The sequence below is a fragment of the Belonocnema kinseyi genome, chromosome 9 (genome assembly GCF_010883055.1).
Source record: "Belonocnema kinseyi isolate 2016_QV_RU_SX_M_011 chromosome 9, B_treatae_v1, whole genome shotgun sequence".
Lineage (NCBI taxonomy): Eukaryota > Metazoa > Arthropoda > Insecta > Hymenoptera > Cynipidae > Belonocnema > Belonocnema kinseyi.
This window is the reverse complement of record NC_046665.1, coordinates 127,403,435-127,418,091: the sequence shown is the minus strand read 5'-3', so window position 1 is coordinate 127,418,091 and position 14,657 is coordinate 127,403,435. Positions and strand designations below refer to the sequence as shown.

Here is a 14,657-nt window from a genome sequence, read left to right as displayed (position 1 = left end):
CTTTAAGGACCAAATCTTTTATATAGAGGACTTTCTGCAAGAAAATTCAAAATAGGGAACTTTGGGGTACAAATATTTAAAACAGGAGATTTTAGGGGGGGGTGGGGTCCAGAAAATAGGGAAATTTAGGTAGTAAATCCTGAAAGTAAGGAATTTTAGGGTCAAAATAGTGAAAATAGGAGATTTTTTAGACAAAATATTCAAATAGGAAACTTGTAGAAATCTTGAAAACAGGGAATTTTCGAGACTAAATATTCAAAAAAAAGGAAATTTGGAAATATTTAAAATAGGGGATTTTGAAAGATAAATTCTTGAAAATAGGAAATTTTTGGAAGTATGTTTTGAAAATAGGGAACTTTAAGGACCAAATCTTGTATACAGAAGACTTTCTGCAAAAAATTCAAAATAGGGAACTTTAGGGTACAAATCTTTAAAATAGGGGATTTTAGGCGGAAAAAATCCTGAAAATAGGGAAATTTAGGTAGTAAATCCTGAAAGTAAGAAATTTTAGGGTCAAAATAGTGAAAATAGGGGATTTTCAGACAAAATATTAAAATAGGGAACTTGTAGAAAATAAGTTTTAAAAGTAAAGGACTTTCAGTGACCAAATCTTAAGAAAAGGGGATTTTCGAGACTAAATATAGAAAGAAAAGAAACAAATTTGGGAAACAAATATTTAAAATAGGGGACTTTTAATGATAAATTCTGAAAAATAGGCAATTTTTGGAAATAAGTCTTGAAAATAGGGAATTTTAAGGATCAAATTTTGAATATAGAGGAACCTTAGGTTGTAAATCCTGAAAATAAGGAATTTTAGGGACAAGATTTTGAAAATGGGAGATTTTTGAGACAAAATATTAAAATTGGGAACTTGTAGAAAAGAAGTTTTGAAAGTAAAGGACTTTAAGAGACAAAATCTTGAAAATAGGGAATTTTGAAGACTAAATTTTGAGAAAAAGGATTATTAGGAAAAGCAATTTTTAAAATAGGGGATGTTACAAAATAAAATCTAAAAAGTAGGCAATTTTTGGAAAGTATAAAGAAGACTTTCTGCAAGAAAATTCAAAATGGGGGACTTTAGGGTACAAATCTTGAAAACATGGAATTTTAGAGGGGGGGGGGGTCCTGGAAATAGGGAACTTTAGGTTGTAAATCCTGAAAAAAAGGAAGTTTAAGGAGAAAATATTGAAAATAGGAGATTTTTTTTGACAAAATATTAAAATATGGAACTTCTAGGAAAGAAGTTTTGAAAGTAAAGGACTTTAAGACACCCAATCTTGAAAATAGGGAATTTTCGAGACTAAATATAAAAAAAAAGAAATTTGGGAAACAAATATTTAAAATAGGGGACTGTGAAAGATATATTCTGAAAAATAGGCAATTTTTGGAAATAAGTCTTGGAAATAGTGGACTTTAAGGACCAAATCTTGTATACAGAAGACTTTCTGCAAAAAATTCGAAATAGGGAACTTTAGGGTACAAATCTTGAAAATAGAGGATTTTAGGCGGAAAAAATCCTGAAAATAGGGAAATTTAGGTAGTAAAATCCTGAAAGTAAGAAATTTTAGGGTCAAAATAGTGAAAATAGAGGATTTTCAGACAAAATATTAAAATAGGGAACTTGTAGAAAATAAGTTTTAAAAGTAAAGGACTTTAAGAGACAAAATCTTGAAAATAGGGAATTTTCGACACTAAATCCTGAAAAAAAGGAATTTTAGGAAACCGATTTTAAAAATAGGGGACTTTAAAACATAAATTCTTGAAAATAGGAAATTTTTGGAAGTAAGTTTTGAAAATAGGGAACTTTAAGGACCAAATCTTGAATATACAGGACTTTCTGCAAGAAAATTCGAAATAGCAAACCTTTGGGTACAAATCTTGAAAACGGGAGAGTTTAGGGCGGGGGGGGGGGGGTCTGAAAATAGGGAACTTTAGGTTGCAAATCCTGAAAAAAGGAATTTTAAGGACAAAATATTGAAAATAGGTGATTTTTTTTAGGCAAAATATTAAAATAGAGAACTTATAGGAAAGAAGTTTTCAAAGTTAAGGACTTTAAGAGACCAAATTTTGAAAACTAAATTTAAAAAATAGAGGTGCAATTGTAAAATTAGAGATGGTAATGAAATAAATAAAAACAATAAATAATTACCCTGCTCAGAGTGGGTGAGTGAAGTTCAGTGCTGACACTCCCTCGACTAGGTGAGTCTCGATAAATGAAAGGATCCCGATCCTGAAGTGAGACATCGAGATCCTTGTTGCTGCTTTTGAGGGAATCCCCAAGAATAGAATGTTCGGTATTTCGGAGGCCGCTTTCTCCAAGATCGGTAACAGGAAGTTCTGTCTGAAGTTCTGGACTCAAGAGTGGACAGTAGCTTTCATTTCCGAGGATAAATTCGTCCAGCATCTCCGAAAGGAAGGGAGGGTCCTCGAGAGGAACGCAGACATCACCGGCGGTTGGCGCCAAATGGGTCAAATCCTCCGGCTCGTCTTTCAACACTAAAAAATAGCAACAATATCTCATTTTCCGGGAATTCATACATTTTCCTTTCTTCTTTCTTTAAATCATTAACATTTAAGTGAGATAAGGAAAGAGGTGGAAATATTTAATAGTAAATTGATAAAGTTATTATCAAGTTGCTTGAGATTAGATCTATTTTGGTTACAAAATAAATGCAAATTTAAACATCAAATTCATTTTTTATTTTTATTAAATCCGAATATAACTTCATATTTTGAAGCTTTCAATTTTTTATAAAAAGGCCTATCGTCAAAATGTCTAATAATATTTTTTTTGTAAAATAATTTAAAACCTGCAGATCCATAATTCAAAAGAAAATTATTTTTAAAAAAATTGACAGTTTTACCTCAAACAATTGCCAAATTGCATATTTTTAGATGTATTTTAACAAAAAAATTCTTCGAACATTGAAATGTTATTCTACTCAAAATCTTTTTGATAAGATTTGGCTGCATGTCTCACATTTTGTAGGCCAGACCCACTGACCCGCTGTTTTCAGTTTGTTCTTTCGAATTTTCTTGCATTTTTTAAACCACAACTTCCAAATAAGGAATTTTAATTCTAAACGTTTATTTATAAAAGAAAAAATTTAAATTGTAAATAATAATGGCAATAATTCGGTTCAGATCTTTTTGATAAAATGTTTAAAAAACGAATAATTAATAATCCCTTAACCATAGTTAATGAGGTTGCGCAAATTCATTTAGTAATCAATTTTACAAATTTTCAGCACTATCAATTTAGTGAATCAAAATTTTTGAAGATTTTGAAATTAACTTTGGAAACTTTTCCAGTAAAAATTTTAATTGATTTCTAATTAATTTTAAGAAAATATTTATAAAGATTTCAAAACGTTACAAACGATTTCCTATATTTTCGAAAAAGACTGCAGAAGATTTTAAATCAAAATTGTTAAATTTTGCAAAATTACAATCTTATAGAAAAAAATTTGGATAACTTTAATAGACATTCAGACGTTTTGAAAATATACGAAAATAATTTTAAACTTAAAAACATTCCAAACAATTTTAATGAAATAAAAAAAAATTTAGCAGTTTTTGAAGAATTTTGAAAGGTTTCAATGTTCCAAGAGAATAAAAAAAGGTCTTAAGAATTCTGGGAAAATTTTTAAGTAATTTATATTTTACAAAATTTATTTAAAAACATGTCAAAATATCCTGAAATATTTTCAAAATTGTCATAAAAAAACCAGGAAGATTTTAAGGAACAATTTATAATTATGAAGAATTTTTTCAATAATTTAGAAAAAATTAAAATCATTTTGAGAGATATTTACAAGTTTTTTTTTTAATGTCAAAAATAATTAAAGATTTGAAAAGATTTAAATAAAAATGAATTTATGAAAGTTTGAAATAAAATTTTGAAGTTTTGTAACGATTTTGAAAGACTTCAAGATATTAAAAAAGTTTTCTAAACATTCCTGTAAATATTTTGAGTTATTCTTGTTCTTAATTAACTTAAGAGCATATTTAAAAAGATTTTAAAGACATTACAACAAAAGATTTCCAAAATTGTAAATAACTAATCCAGAAGATTTTAAGACAATTTGAGGAACAATTCCAATTAGTTTAAAATATATTTTGGAATTTTTTAAGTTTTAAAAGCTTAAAAAAATTATATTTATATAAACTTAAAGAAAATAAACAAAGAAACTTTAAAAATAGTTATTCAAAATTTGTATTTTGTATTAAAAATTATTTTTCTGTTCAAATTATAATTTGCCTATTATTTTTTTTCTTAAGTGAAAAATCTCTTTTTTGCTGAAAATACAACAATTATGTTTAAAAAAAAAACATCTTCTTGGTTCAACTTGAACACAAGCCTTTTTTATTTAAAACTAAAACAATTTTTACTTTTAATATCAACAATAATATTGTTTGTTGAAAATCAACTTTTTTGTTTGAAAATTCAACTTCTAGGTTAAAATAAAACTACTTTGTTAAAAATCCACCTGTTGGGTTGAAAATGCATCTTTTTACTTGAAAATTGTTCTCTTTGGTTAGAAATTTAACTTTGTGAAAAAAGTGTCTTCTTTCCTAGAAAATTAATCATTTTGCTTGAGGATTCAATTATTCTGTTCAAAATTCATTTTTTATGAAATCAACTGTTTTTAATTTTAAAATATCAACCATTAAATTTTTCGTTCAAAATAATATTCTTTGGTTAAAAATTTAATTAACTGGATATAGGCTCAACTAAATACTTAAAAATAATTTTTCTGGTCGAAAATTCAACATTTCTGGTCGAAAATTTAACATTAAAATATTTTTTAATTGTAATATGAATCATGGCATTTTTCGTCAAGAATTCGTATTTTTTGGTTAAAAAATCAACTAATTTGATCAAATAATTCAACAATCTGCTTAAAAATGAACTTTGTTCAAAATTCGTCTATTTTGGTAGAAATTTGATCTTTTTTGATTAAAAAAAAATTTTTTTGGTAGAAAACTAATTTTCTTGGTTGAGGATTCAACAATTTTGTTAAAAATTCGTCTCTTTTGGTAGAAATTAAATCATTTTTGGTTGAAAATGTAATTATTTTCTTGAAGTACCGTTTTTTTTATAATATATCAACCATTACATTTTTCGTTATTAGTATATTTATTTTGAAAATTCATCCTAATTGTAGAAAAGTCATCTTTCTTGGTTAAAAATGAACTTTTTTGTCGAAAATCTTTCAATTCTTTTTCAACTTTTTTTTTGAAAAAGTCAAATGTTTTCTAAAACATTTTGATTTTTACCTGAAAAACTCAACTCTTTCGTTGAAAATTGAAAACTTTCCTAAGAATTCATTTTTTTTGTTTGAGGATTAATCATTATAGTTGAAAATAAACTTTTTTTTTTGAAAATTACTTTTTTATTTAAATTTACCTACTCAGTTAAAGATAAACTTTCTTTTTGAATTTTTATTTAACATTTCTGAAACTTTCAAAAACCTTTTTTCGTTTTTCTTTTCAAGAGTCTCGGGCAATTTATATTTATTTATATAACCTTTAAAACAAAGAAATGAACCTGAAAAATAAATAGTTGCGCGAAATTTGTTGAACATTAGTTTCTCCTCAAACAGAAAAAAATTTAAGCACGTGATTGATTTTGCCAGGTTTATTAAAATACATATAAAAATGGGAATTTTGATAATTGTTTGAGTAAAAACTGTAAATTTTTCTTTCGAATTATTGATCTGTAGAGTGGAAATTATTGAAAAACAATTATTATTAGATATTTTGATTAAAAGTAATTTTGTGTACGTTTGGTGCGGGATTCTCTGCATTCTAAAATGTAATGTATGACTATTTTGTCAAGTTCTTTTCAAATTGCTGGAGAACAATTCAATGAAATTAAATTGTAAATATTTGGGCTATGAGTGCAAATAAAATAATAAAATTTTGAAAATTTCCAAATTGAAAAAAGAGTTCCACTTGAAAAGCTTTGGCAATCAATCGGAGAGAAATAAAAAATTGGAAAACCATAAAAATGTTTTGGGGCATAAATAAATAAGAAGAAAAAAGTTTGATTTGAACTTACTGGTGAGGCCAGGTTGATCTTCACTGAAGGTAAGAAAGCCTTTGTTCATGTCCTTTGTACGGGGAGCAAAAATACTCGCGGTTGCTGTGTGCGGTGGCGATCTGCTAATTGATTGCGGAACTTGATTTGGCTGATCCTGATTTATTCCAAAAGTCGAGCCAGCGAGAGGATAACGACAATTTCCGATGACTTCAGCAACTGGACGACTGCGATTAATCGGTTCCAATACCACCTTGCATTTATTCTAAACATAAATTAAACAACAAATCATTCAATTATTATTCAAATATCAACAAATATCAACAAATATCAACAAATATACTAATAACAATAAATTAATCTAAAAAAATCGAATTTGCCTAGCTTCAAAAATAATTTTCGCAAGTAGAAACTTTCAAACTGAAGAGCTCGCAATCATTTTAATACTTGAAGCTCTTTTATATCTTAAAATTTTTTATTTGAAAATTAAATCTACAAATAATCACTTTTCATCAGAAAAATCATAGAAAACCTTGTGTCAATTTAAAAACGATAAAGTTTTTCAATACTCTTCTGATGTTAAATTAAAGCTTTCAAATTATGAAATTGAATTGTAAAAGTATTATACATATTTTATTGTTTTATGTTACAACTTTTTAGTGGGAAATAGTATTTTACTATTCTATGTTTTACTATAATTTATTATTTTATTATTTAATTTATTATTTAGTATTTTATATAATTTATTATGAAAATATAATTTTACTATAATAGTAGAATTTTACTACAATTAGGATGGATTTTCAAAATAAATATACTAATAAGGAAAAATATAATGGTTGATATATTATCAAAAAAAAAACGGTACTTCAACAAAATAATTACATTTTCAACCAAAAATGATTAAATTTCTACCAAAAGAGACGAATTTTTTAACAAAATTGTTGAATCCTCAACCAAGAAAATTAGTTTTCTACCAAAAAAATTTTTTTTTAATCAAAAAAGATCAAATTTCTACCAAAATAGACGAATTTCTAACCCATAAAAATAAAATCCAGGATGCAAACAATTGAATTTACAACCCGAAAATATGAATTTTCAACAAAGTTTATTTTTAAGCAGATTGTTGAATTTTTGGATCAAATTAGTTGATTTTTTAACCAAAAAATACGAATTCTTAACGAAAAATGCCATGATTCATATTACAATAAAAAAATATTTTAATGTCAAATCAAAAAGAGTTAAATTCATACAAAAATACCAAATTTTAATCAAATATTTTAAGTTTCAAACAAACAGATGAACTTTCAACTAAAATTATGAATTTTCGACCAGAAAAATTATTTTTAAGTATTTACTTGAGCCTATATCCAATTAGTTAACTTTATAACCAAATAATATTATTTTGAATGAAAAATGTAATAGTTGATATTTTAAAATTAAAAATAGTTGCATAAGTTGTTTTTTTTTTCACCGGAAATTATACAACCTAAATTTTTTAGAATAGTAAAATAATAGGTTAAAATAAAACTACTTTGTTAAAAATTCACCTGTTGGGTTGAAAATGCACCTTTTTACTTGAAAATTGTTCTCTTTGGTTACAAGTTTAACTTTGTTAAAAAAGTGTCTTCTTTCGTAGAAAACTAATCATTAAAACCAAAAATCAAGTTCAAGACCATTCTAGATTACGTTAGTGTTTTACGCTGAAAATAGGTATTTTTAATCAAATTATTAGATTTCAATGATCAACCATTTTTTAACAATTTACGGTAAGCGTTTTGCATATAAAATTATTGTTTAAAAAAATTATATTTACTTCCAATGATATTTATTCAAAATAAAAAAAAAAATTACAAGCTTCAAAAATTTCTGATTGTTAGTCGAAAATTGAAATTTTGATTTAAAAATCATTTCATTTCCAAAAGTTCCACATCGAAAATTGGTATTTCCAATCAAAAACTAATATAATTTAATCAGGATTTTAAATCTTTTAACAATTTTGGATTATTGCAGTGTTCATCGTCGAAAATGTTTGTTTTTAATTGGAAAAAAATCTGGAAAAGGGTGTTCTACTTATCACAGACAGACAGTCGCCATTTTTTCGCCATATTTACTTTGACGCATTTTTAGACATTCGAAAAAAAATATATGTTTCACGGAAGACTCCGAATTTGAAAAATTTTAGGTTATGTTGGTATTTCGCATCAGAAATCGTTATTTTTTTTAGTAAAAATGGTAAAAAAAATATTTCACTTAAAACAAAATTATAAATTTGTATACAATTGTAGGTTGATATCTATACAGCGTTAAATAAATATTTACAATTTTAGACAATTTAAGGTTATGTTAACCTTTCTTCGGCGGAAATCGGTCATTTTTAGAAAAAAAATCATTATATTTAAAAGACGATTTACAATTTTAATTAAAAAAGCATTTCATTTTAAAAAAGCTACATTTTTCAAAACAATTTTAGGTTATGTTGGTGTTCTACATCGAAAATTGGTATTTTCAAATAAATTTCGTCGAAAATGGTTATTTTTAATTGGAAAAAAAAAATTGTAAAAGAGTTTTCTGCCAATAACAGACAGTTGCAATTTTTTGCCATATTTATTTTGACGTATTTTTAGACACTCGGAAAAAATTATGTTTCACAGAGGACTTCAAATTTGAACAATTTTAGGTTATGTTAGAAATCGGTATGTTTATAGTAAAAATGGTAAAAAATTATTACATTCAAAACAAGATTATAAATTTGCGTACAAATGTAGGTGAATACCGATACAGAGTTTAAGGAATATTAAAAATTTTAGACAATTTAAAGTTATATTAACTTTTCTTCGGCGAAAATCGGTCATTTTTAGAAAAAAAATCATTATATTTAAAAGACGATTTACAATTTTAATTAAAAAAGCATTTCATTTTCAAAAAGCTACATTTTTTAAAAACAGTTTTAGGTTATGTTGGTGTTCTATATCGAAAATTGGTATTTTCAAATGAATTTCGTCGAAAATGGTTATTTTTAATTGAAAAAAAGAAATTGTAAAAGGGTTTTCTGCCAATAACAGACAGTTGCAATTTTTTGCCATACTTATTTTGGCGTATTTTTAGACACTCGGAAAAAATTATGTTTCACAGAGGACTTTAAATTTGAACAATTTTAGGTTATGTTGGGTTTTTGTACCAGAAACCGGTATTTTTATAGTAAAAATAGTAAAAAAATCATTATATTTAAAAGAAGATTAACAGTTTGAAAACATTTTTTGTTATGTTAGTATTTTTCATCGAAAATTTGTATTTTTAATTTTAAAATCCTAAATTTGTTAGATTCTCATAATTCTTCAGATTAGCAGTCAGTCATTAAATTCAGAATTGTTTGCTTTTTGTTGCCGTTTTATACCTGCAAATCGGTACTTTTAATAAAAAAAATCATTAGATTTCACAGAAAATACGAAATTTAATTTAAAACATTTTAGGTTATGCTCGTGTTTTTAACCCTAAATCGTTCGAGTTCCAAGATGATTTAGAATTTTTTAACAATTTAAACAATTCTGAATACTTTTAGGTTATGTTATATTAGTGTTTTTCGTCTAAAATTATTGGTATTTTTTATAAAAATTCATTGGATTTCAAAGAATATTTACTTTTTTTAAAACTATTTTAGGTTATGTTAGTGAATTGCACCTGAAATTTGTATTTTTAAACAAAAATCGTTAGATTTTAATGGTTCATAATTTCTTAACAATTTCAGATGACGCTAGCGTTTTACGAAAAAATTGGTATTTTCGAACGAAATTCATTGTTGTTTAAACATTTGCTAAACGTTTTTCAATAGAAATCGGTTAATAAAAAAAAAGTTAAATTTCGAAGCGATTTGTAATTCTGAATAATTTGACGTTATGTTATATCAATACTTTTCTTAGAAAAAGAATGTTATTTTTAATTTAAAAATTATTAGATTTCAAATAATATTTTCAACTTTTCAAAATCTTTAGGTTATGTGATTTTTTATGTGAAATTGATATTTTTAAAGAAGAATAATCATATTTAACTCCAATGATTTCAAAGAAGACTCGTAATTTTTTAAACAATTTTAGGTAACGTTGGCGTTGTAATTCGAAAATTGGCATTTTCAACAACAAAATTTTTTTATAATTTAGAATTATTTTAAGAATTAGAAAAGATTTAGAATCTTTCAACTATTATGGTTTTTAACCATTTTAGATTATGTTGGCGTTTTGCACGTGAAATCGGGAATTTAAAGAAAAAACAAAATTAAATTTCAAAGATTATGGAACAATTTTTTATGTTGTTTTAGTATTTTCGTCGAAAATTATTATTTTGTTATAAAAAATTATATTATAATTGAAAGAATATTCAAACTTTTTTAACTGATTATCTTATATTAGTGGATTTCACCTGAAATTTGTTTTTTTTTTTTTTTTAAACAGAAATAATTATCAATTCACTAATTATTCTTTAACAATTTTAGATTACGTTAGCGTTTGGTACCCGACATTGGTATTTTCAAACAAAAATCGTTTTTCCTCGAACAAGATTTTAAATTTGAGAACAGTTCCAGGTTACATTAAAGTTTTTTTTACAATAAATTGGTTATTTTAAACAAAAGTCATTAAATATTTCAACTATGTAAATTTTTAAAATTTATTCCAAAGATCATTTACAGTTTTTCAACAATTTTGGGTTACGCTAAGATTTCTGACCGGAAAAAAGCAATTTTAATCAAACCTAATTAAATTTAGAAGATTAAATTTTGTAAATTTTATGTTATGTTCGCGTTTTTTTAATCGGAAATAGTCTTTTAAACAAAAAATATTAGGTTCAAAACATGATTTACAATCTTGAATATTTGTTTGTTATATATGAGTATTTTTCGTCTAAAATTGCTATTGCCAATAAAAATATGTAACAATATTTTAACACTCGCCGAAAATTGAAAATTTGAATAAAAAATTTCCAACTGAAAGGCCTTCGAAATTTGAATGAATGACAATTTACCTGAGTTGGAGGCTCGTTCTCGTCCTGAATTACGTGACAATTATTCTGGTTTTGCTTTTGAATCTCGTTTCGCTGGATCAACTCCCGTTTACGAGCAAAAGCACCTTCACCTTTCTCCTCTTCCTCTTCCTCCTCTTCCTCTTCTTCCTCTTCTTCCTCTTGAACCAGCTCCTCAAAGATATTTTCCTTCTCCTCTTTCGATTTATCCAGGAATTGGAAGAGGGAAGCCGTGACTTGCGATGGACCTCTTTGAATTTTTCGAATTGGACTTTTCAAAATTACCGGCCCGTCCAAAAGATCCACGGCCTCCAAAAGTGGAGGACGAAGAACTGAATCCAACTTTTCCGAAAGCTGATTTTCTTTTACCGAAGCGCTTCGCGCCTCCAATTGGCGAATGCTGTACACTTCGTTTTCACACTCCAAGCCACTGAAACAATCATTTAATTTTTCATTAACAATGAATGCCTTTTTAACTTCTCAGGCAGGGATTTTTTTTTTGATTTTGCGAGAGGGAGGGACATCTGATTCAAAAAATAAATCTGCAAGAGTAGAACGTGAGCTTGCTTTGAAATCGAGGACTAAACTGTCTTTAACTGGTCGCAACGACTTGATAATTGTGTGAAATTGACCTGGTAAAATTGTCTCTTCCACCCAAGACATAATTCAGAATGCGAAACTGGTCCATTTTCTACCAGTGATCCATTCTTGTAATCCTTAATCTCCAAATTCTATATTTTTTTTAGGGAAATTATTTGATTTCTTTTTTTAGATTCCTGACTTTATAACTCCTCAGATAGACAATTATTTTTCAACCAAAAATTATTTGCCATTTAAATTTTAAAAAGTTGATTTAATCCAGAAAAAACGTACTTTCACCCAAATAGTTGAACCCTCTATCAAGAAGATTAATTTTCTTCTAAAAAAAGGGAAATTTTTAAATAAGTAGATAAATTTTAAATAAATAGTTGAATTAACAACCAGAGATGAATTTTCAACTAAAATGATGAATGTTAAAAAATAATAATTTTTCACCAAGTAGGTCAAATTTTAGCCAAGTAGTTGAATTTTCCACAAAAAAAGTAATAGTTTATATTTCAACGAAATATAATGTTAATATTAAATCGAAACAGATCAATTCCTAAAAAAAATCAACAAAATAATTACATTTTCCACCAGAGATGAATTTAAAAAAATTATTCAATCCTTAACTACGAGGATTATTTTCGGCAAGTTAATTTGGAATCAAAGAAGATCAACTCTAAGTGAAAAATATTATATTTTAAATTAAAAATAGATAAAGTCATGAAGAAATGAAATTTCAACAAAATAGTAAACTCCTGAACTAAAATGATTATTTTCTAATAAAGAAGCCTAATTTTCAACCAAGAATAATTTTTATATTGTTAAAACAATATATTCAATTTCTACCAAAAGAAATGAATTTCCAACCAAGAAAAATATAATTCAGGATGCGAAAAGTTGAAATTTCAACCTGAAAATATAAATTTTCAACAAAAAGAGTTAATTTTGAACAAAACTGTTGAATCTTCTGCAAAATTGTTGAATTTTAAACCAAAAAAGATGAATTCTGAACGAAGAAAGTAATTATTCATATTTGAACAAAAAAAAATACGAACTTTCAACGAAAGAGTAAAGCCAAGTACATACAATTTTAACCAAAAAAGATGCATTAATTGATATTTTAAATTAAAAACAGTTGGATTCATAAAAAAATGAATTTTGAAGAAAACTTTTGAATCCTCAACAAAGATGATTAATTTTCTACAATAAAAATAAGTTTTTACCATAATAATTAAATTTGCAACTAAACAGGTGTATTTCAACTAAAATTATGAGTCTTCTATAAAATGAAAATTTTTAACGACGTAGTTCTCAAATTTTAACTCAGTAGTCGAATTTTCAAGAAAAAAGATGAATTTTTAACCAAACAGTTGGATTTTCAAGTAAAAAAGATTCTTAAGTAAAAAAAGCAAGAAATTTTTGATTTTTCAAGAAGGAAAGACGAATTTTCTACAAAAAAGTCGAATTTTCAACCAGAAATGATGAATTTTCACAAAAAATGTTGATGTTCAACGAAATTGTTGACTTTTACACTAAAATTGTTCAATTTTGAGCAAACTAATTAAATTTTCAACCAAAAATATAATAGAACAAATAAATAGGAAATTATAAAACTTAGACACTAAATTATAATACTTTGAATAAAAATTGACCTTGATTTTTAATACTTTTAAGATGACAGCTTTGAAAATTGGAAATTTTGTTTAGAATATTAAGTTATTGTTCCACTGCACACTTTTTCCTTTTGGACAACACACTTTTAAATCAACACCTAAAGACACCACTGTCGTTGAGACTTTTTAAAATTGAAAACCTTGATATACGGATATAATTTCACAGAAATTTAATATCAAGTTCAATTGAATAGAGATGAAGAAGCCTTAAATTGGGAAAGGTCCAAGAATATTGTTTGAATTCCTGAGTTCTTGAGTACTTGCTACCACTCTGGTTGACAACTGACCAAAAATTTGATTTCGAGGCGCAGGGGCAATGATGAAACTTTCAGGGTGGTTTGCTTTTCAGCTTGCGCATGGTATGTTTGGCGCTCGTCAGAGTCCTTCTGATTCACGAACGAGAACCAATTTTAAAACCAGTCTGTCATCTGTCATCTAATCACATCGATATTGGCAACTTTTTCATTTCTATTCTTTTATTTTTTATTTTTAAACAAACTTCTCATGGAATTTTAAAGCAATTGAAATTCTAATGCTTTTTAATTAATCGAGTCACAATTTAAATTACAATGAAGTATGCACATTACAATACTTACAATTTTTAATTATTGCACACTTTCAAACTGCAAAGATGAATTTTAAACCAAATATCGGTTGGGTTTAACAACATATTTGAATCTTCAACAAAAAAAATTAAATATCAACGAAACTGTTGCTTTTGCAAACAAATACTTGAATCTTTAACAAAATAGTTGAAATTTTAAACAAATAGTTTAGTTTTTAAGTAAAACGAAGGAATTTTCAAGAAAATAGTTTAATGTTCAACAAAACAGTTCAATTAAACCAAACAATATGAATTTTCAAGAGAATAGACGAATCCTCAACAAAAACAAATTGATTGTTATATTGTTAACCAAACAGTTGCATTATTCTACAAAAAATTTAAAATTTTCACTTAAGGGCATGTGACACAGTTAAATACCTATATTACCGATCTCACTTTTTCCGTTCACTGAATGTTTTTTTGAACCTAAGAACTTTTTTTGTAAATAAAATATCAAGCTGATACTTTGGGAAATGTATTAGGATACAATAAAGTACGTTTAGGTACTGCATTTTGGTAGGAACTTCACTAAAAATTATTTCATCTTTTTTTTGAACCTCAACATTTTTTGAACGTTCGATCATTTTTTATACATAAAATATCGATCTCAAACTTGGAGAAATGCAAGAGCCGAAATAAAACTACGTTTAAGTACAAAGCTTAATAATAATAGATGTAAAAAAATATATTTCAATAATCAATTCCAACGGCATCAGCCGGTAACGTTGTACACGAAAAT

At 26.1% G+C, this 14,657-nt stretch overlaps 1 protein-coding gene across 5 annotated transcripts in view; it reads right to left on the bottom strand.

The window, feature by feature from the left end:
- The window catches only part of LOC117180308 (protein similar), a 122,894-nt gene that overhangs the window by 14,218 nt on the left and 94,019 nt on the right, over nt 1–14,657 (bottom strand). For all 5 annotated transcript variants that reach the window (XM_033372735.1, XM_033372737.1, XM_033372739.1 and 2 more), the window contains exons 8-10: nt 11,060–11,486; nt 6,065–6,308; nt 2,150–2,496 (exon numbers count right to left, since the gene is read on the bottom strand). In XM_033372735.1, the coding sequence (XP_033228626.1) occupies nt 2,150–2,496; nt 6,065–6,308; nt 11,060–11,486 (1,018 nt within the window). The remainder of the gene's footprint in view (nt 1–2,149; nt 2,497–6,064; nt 6,309–11,059; nt 11,487–14,657) is intronic.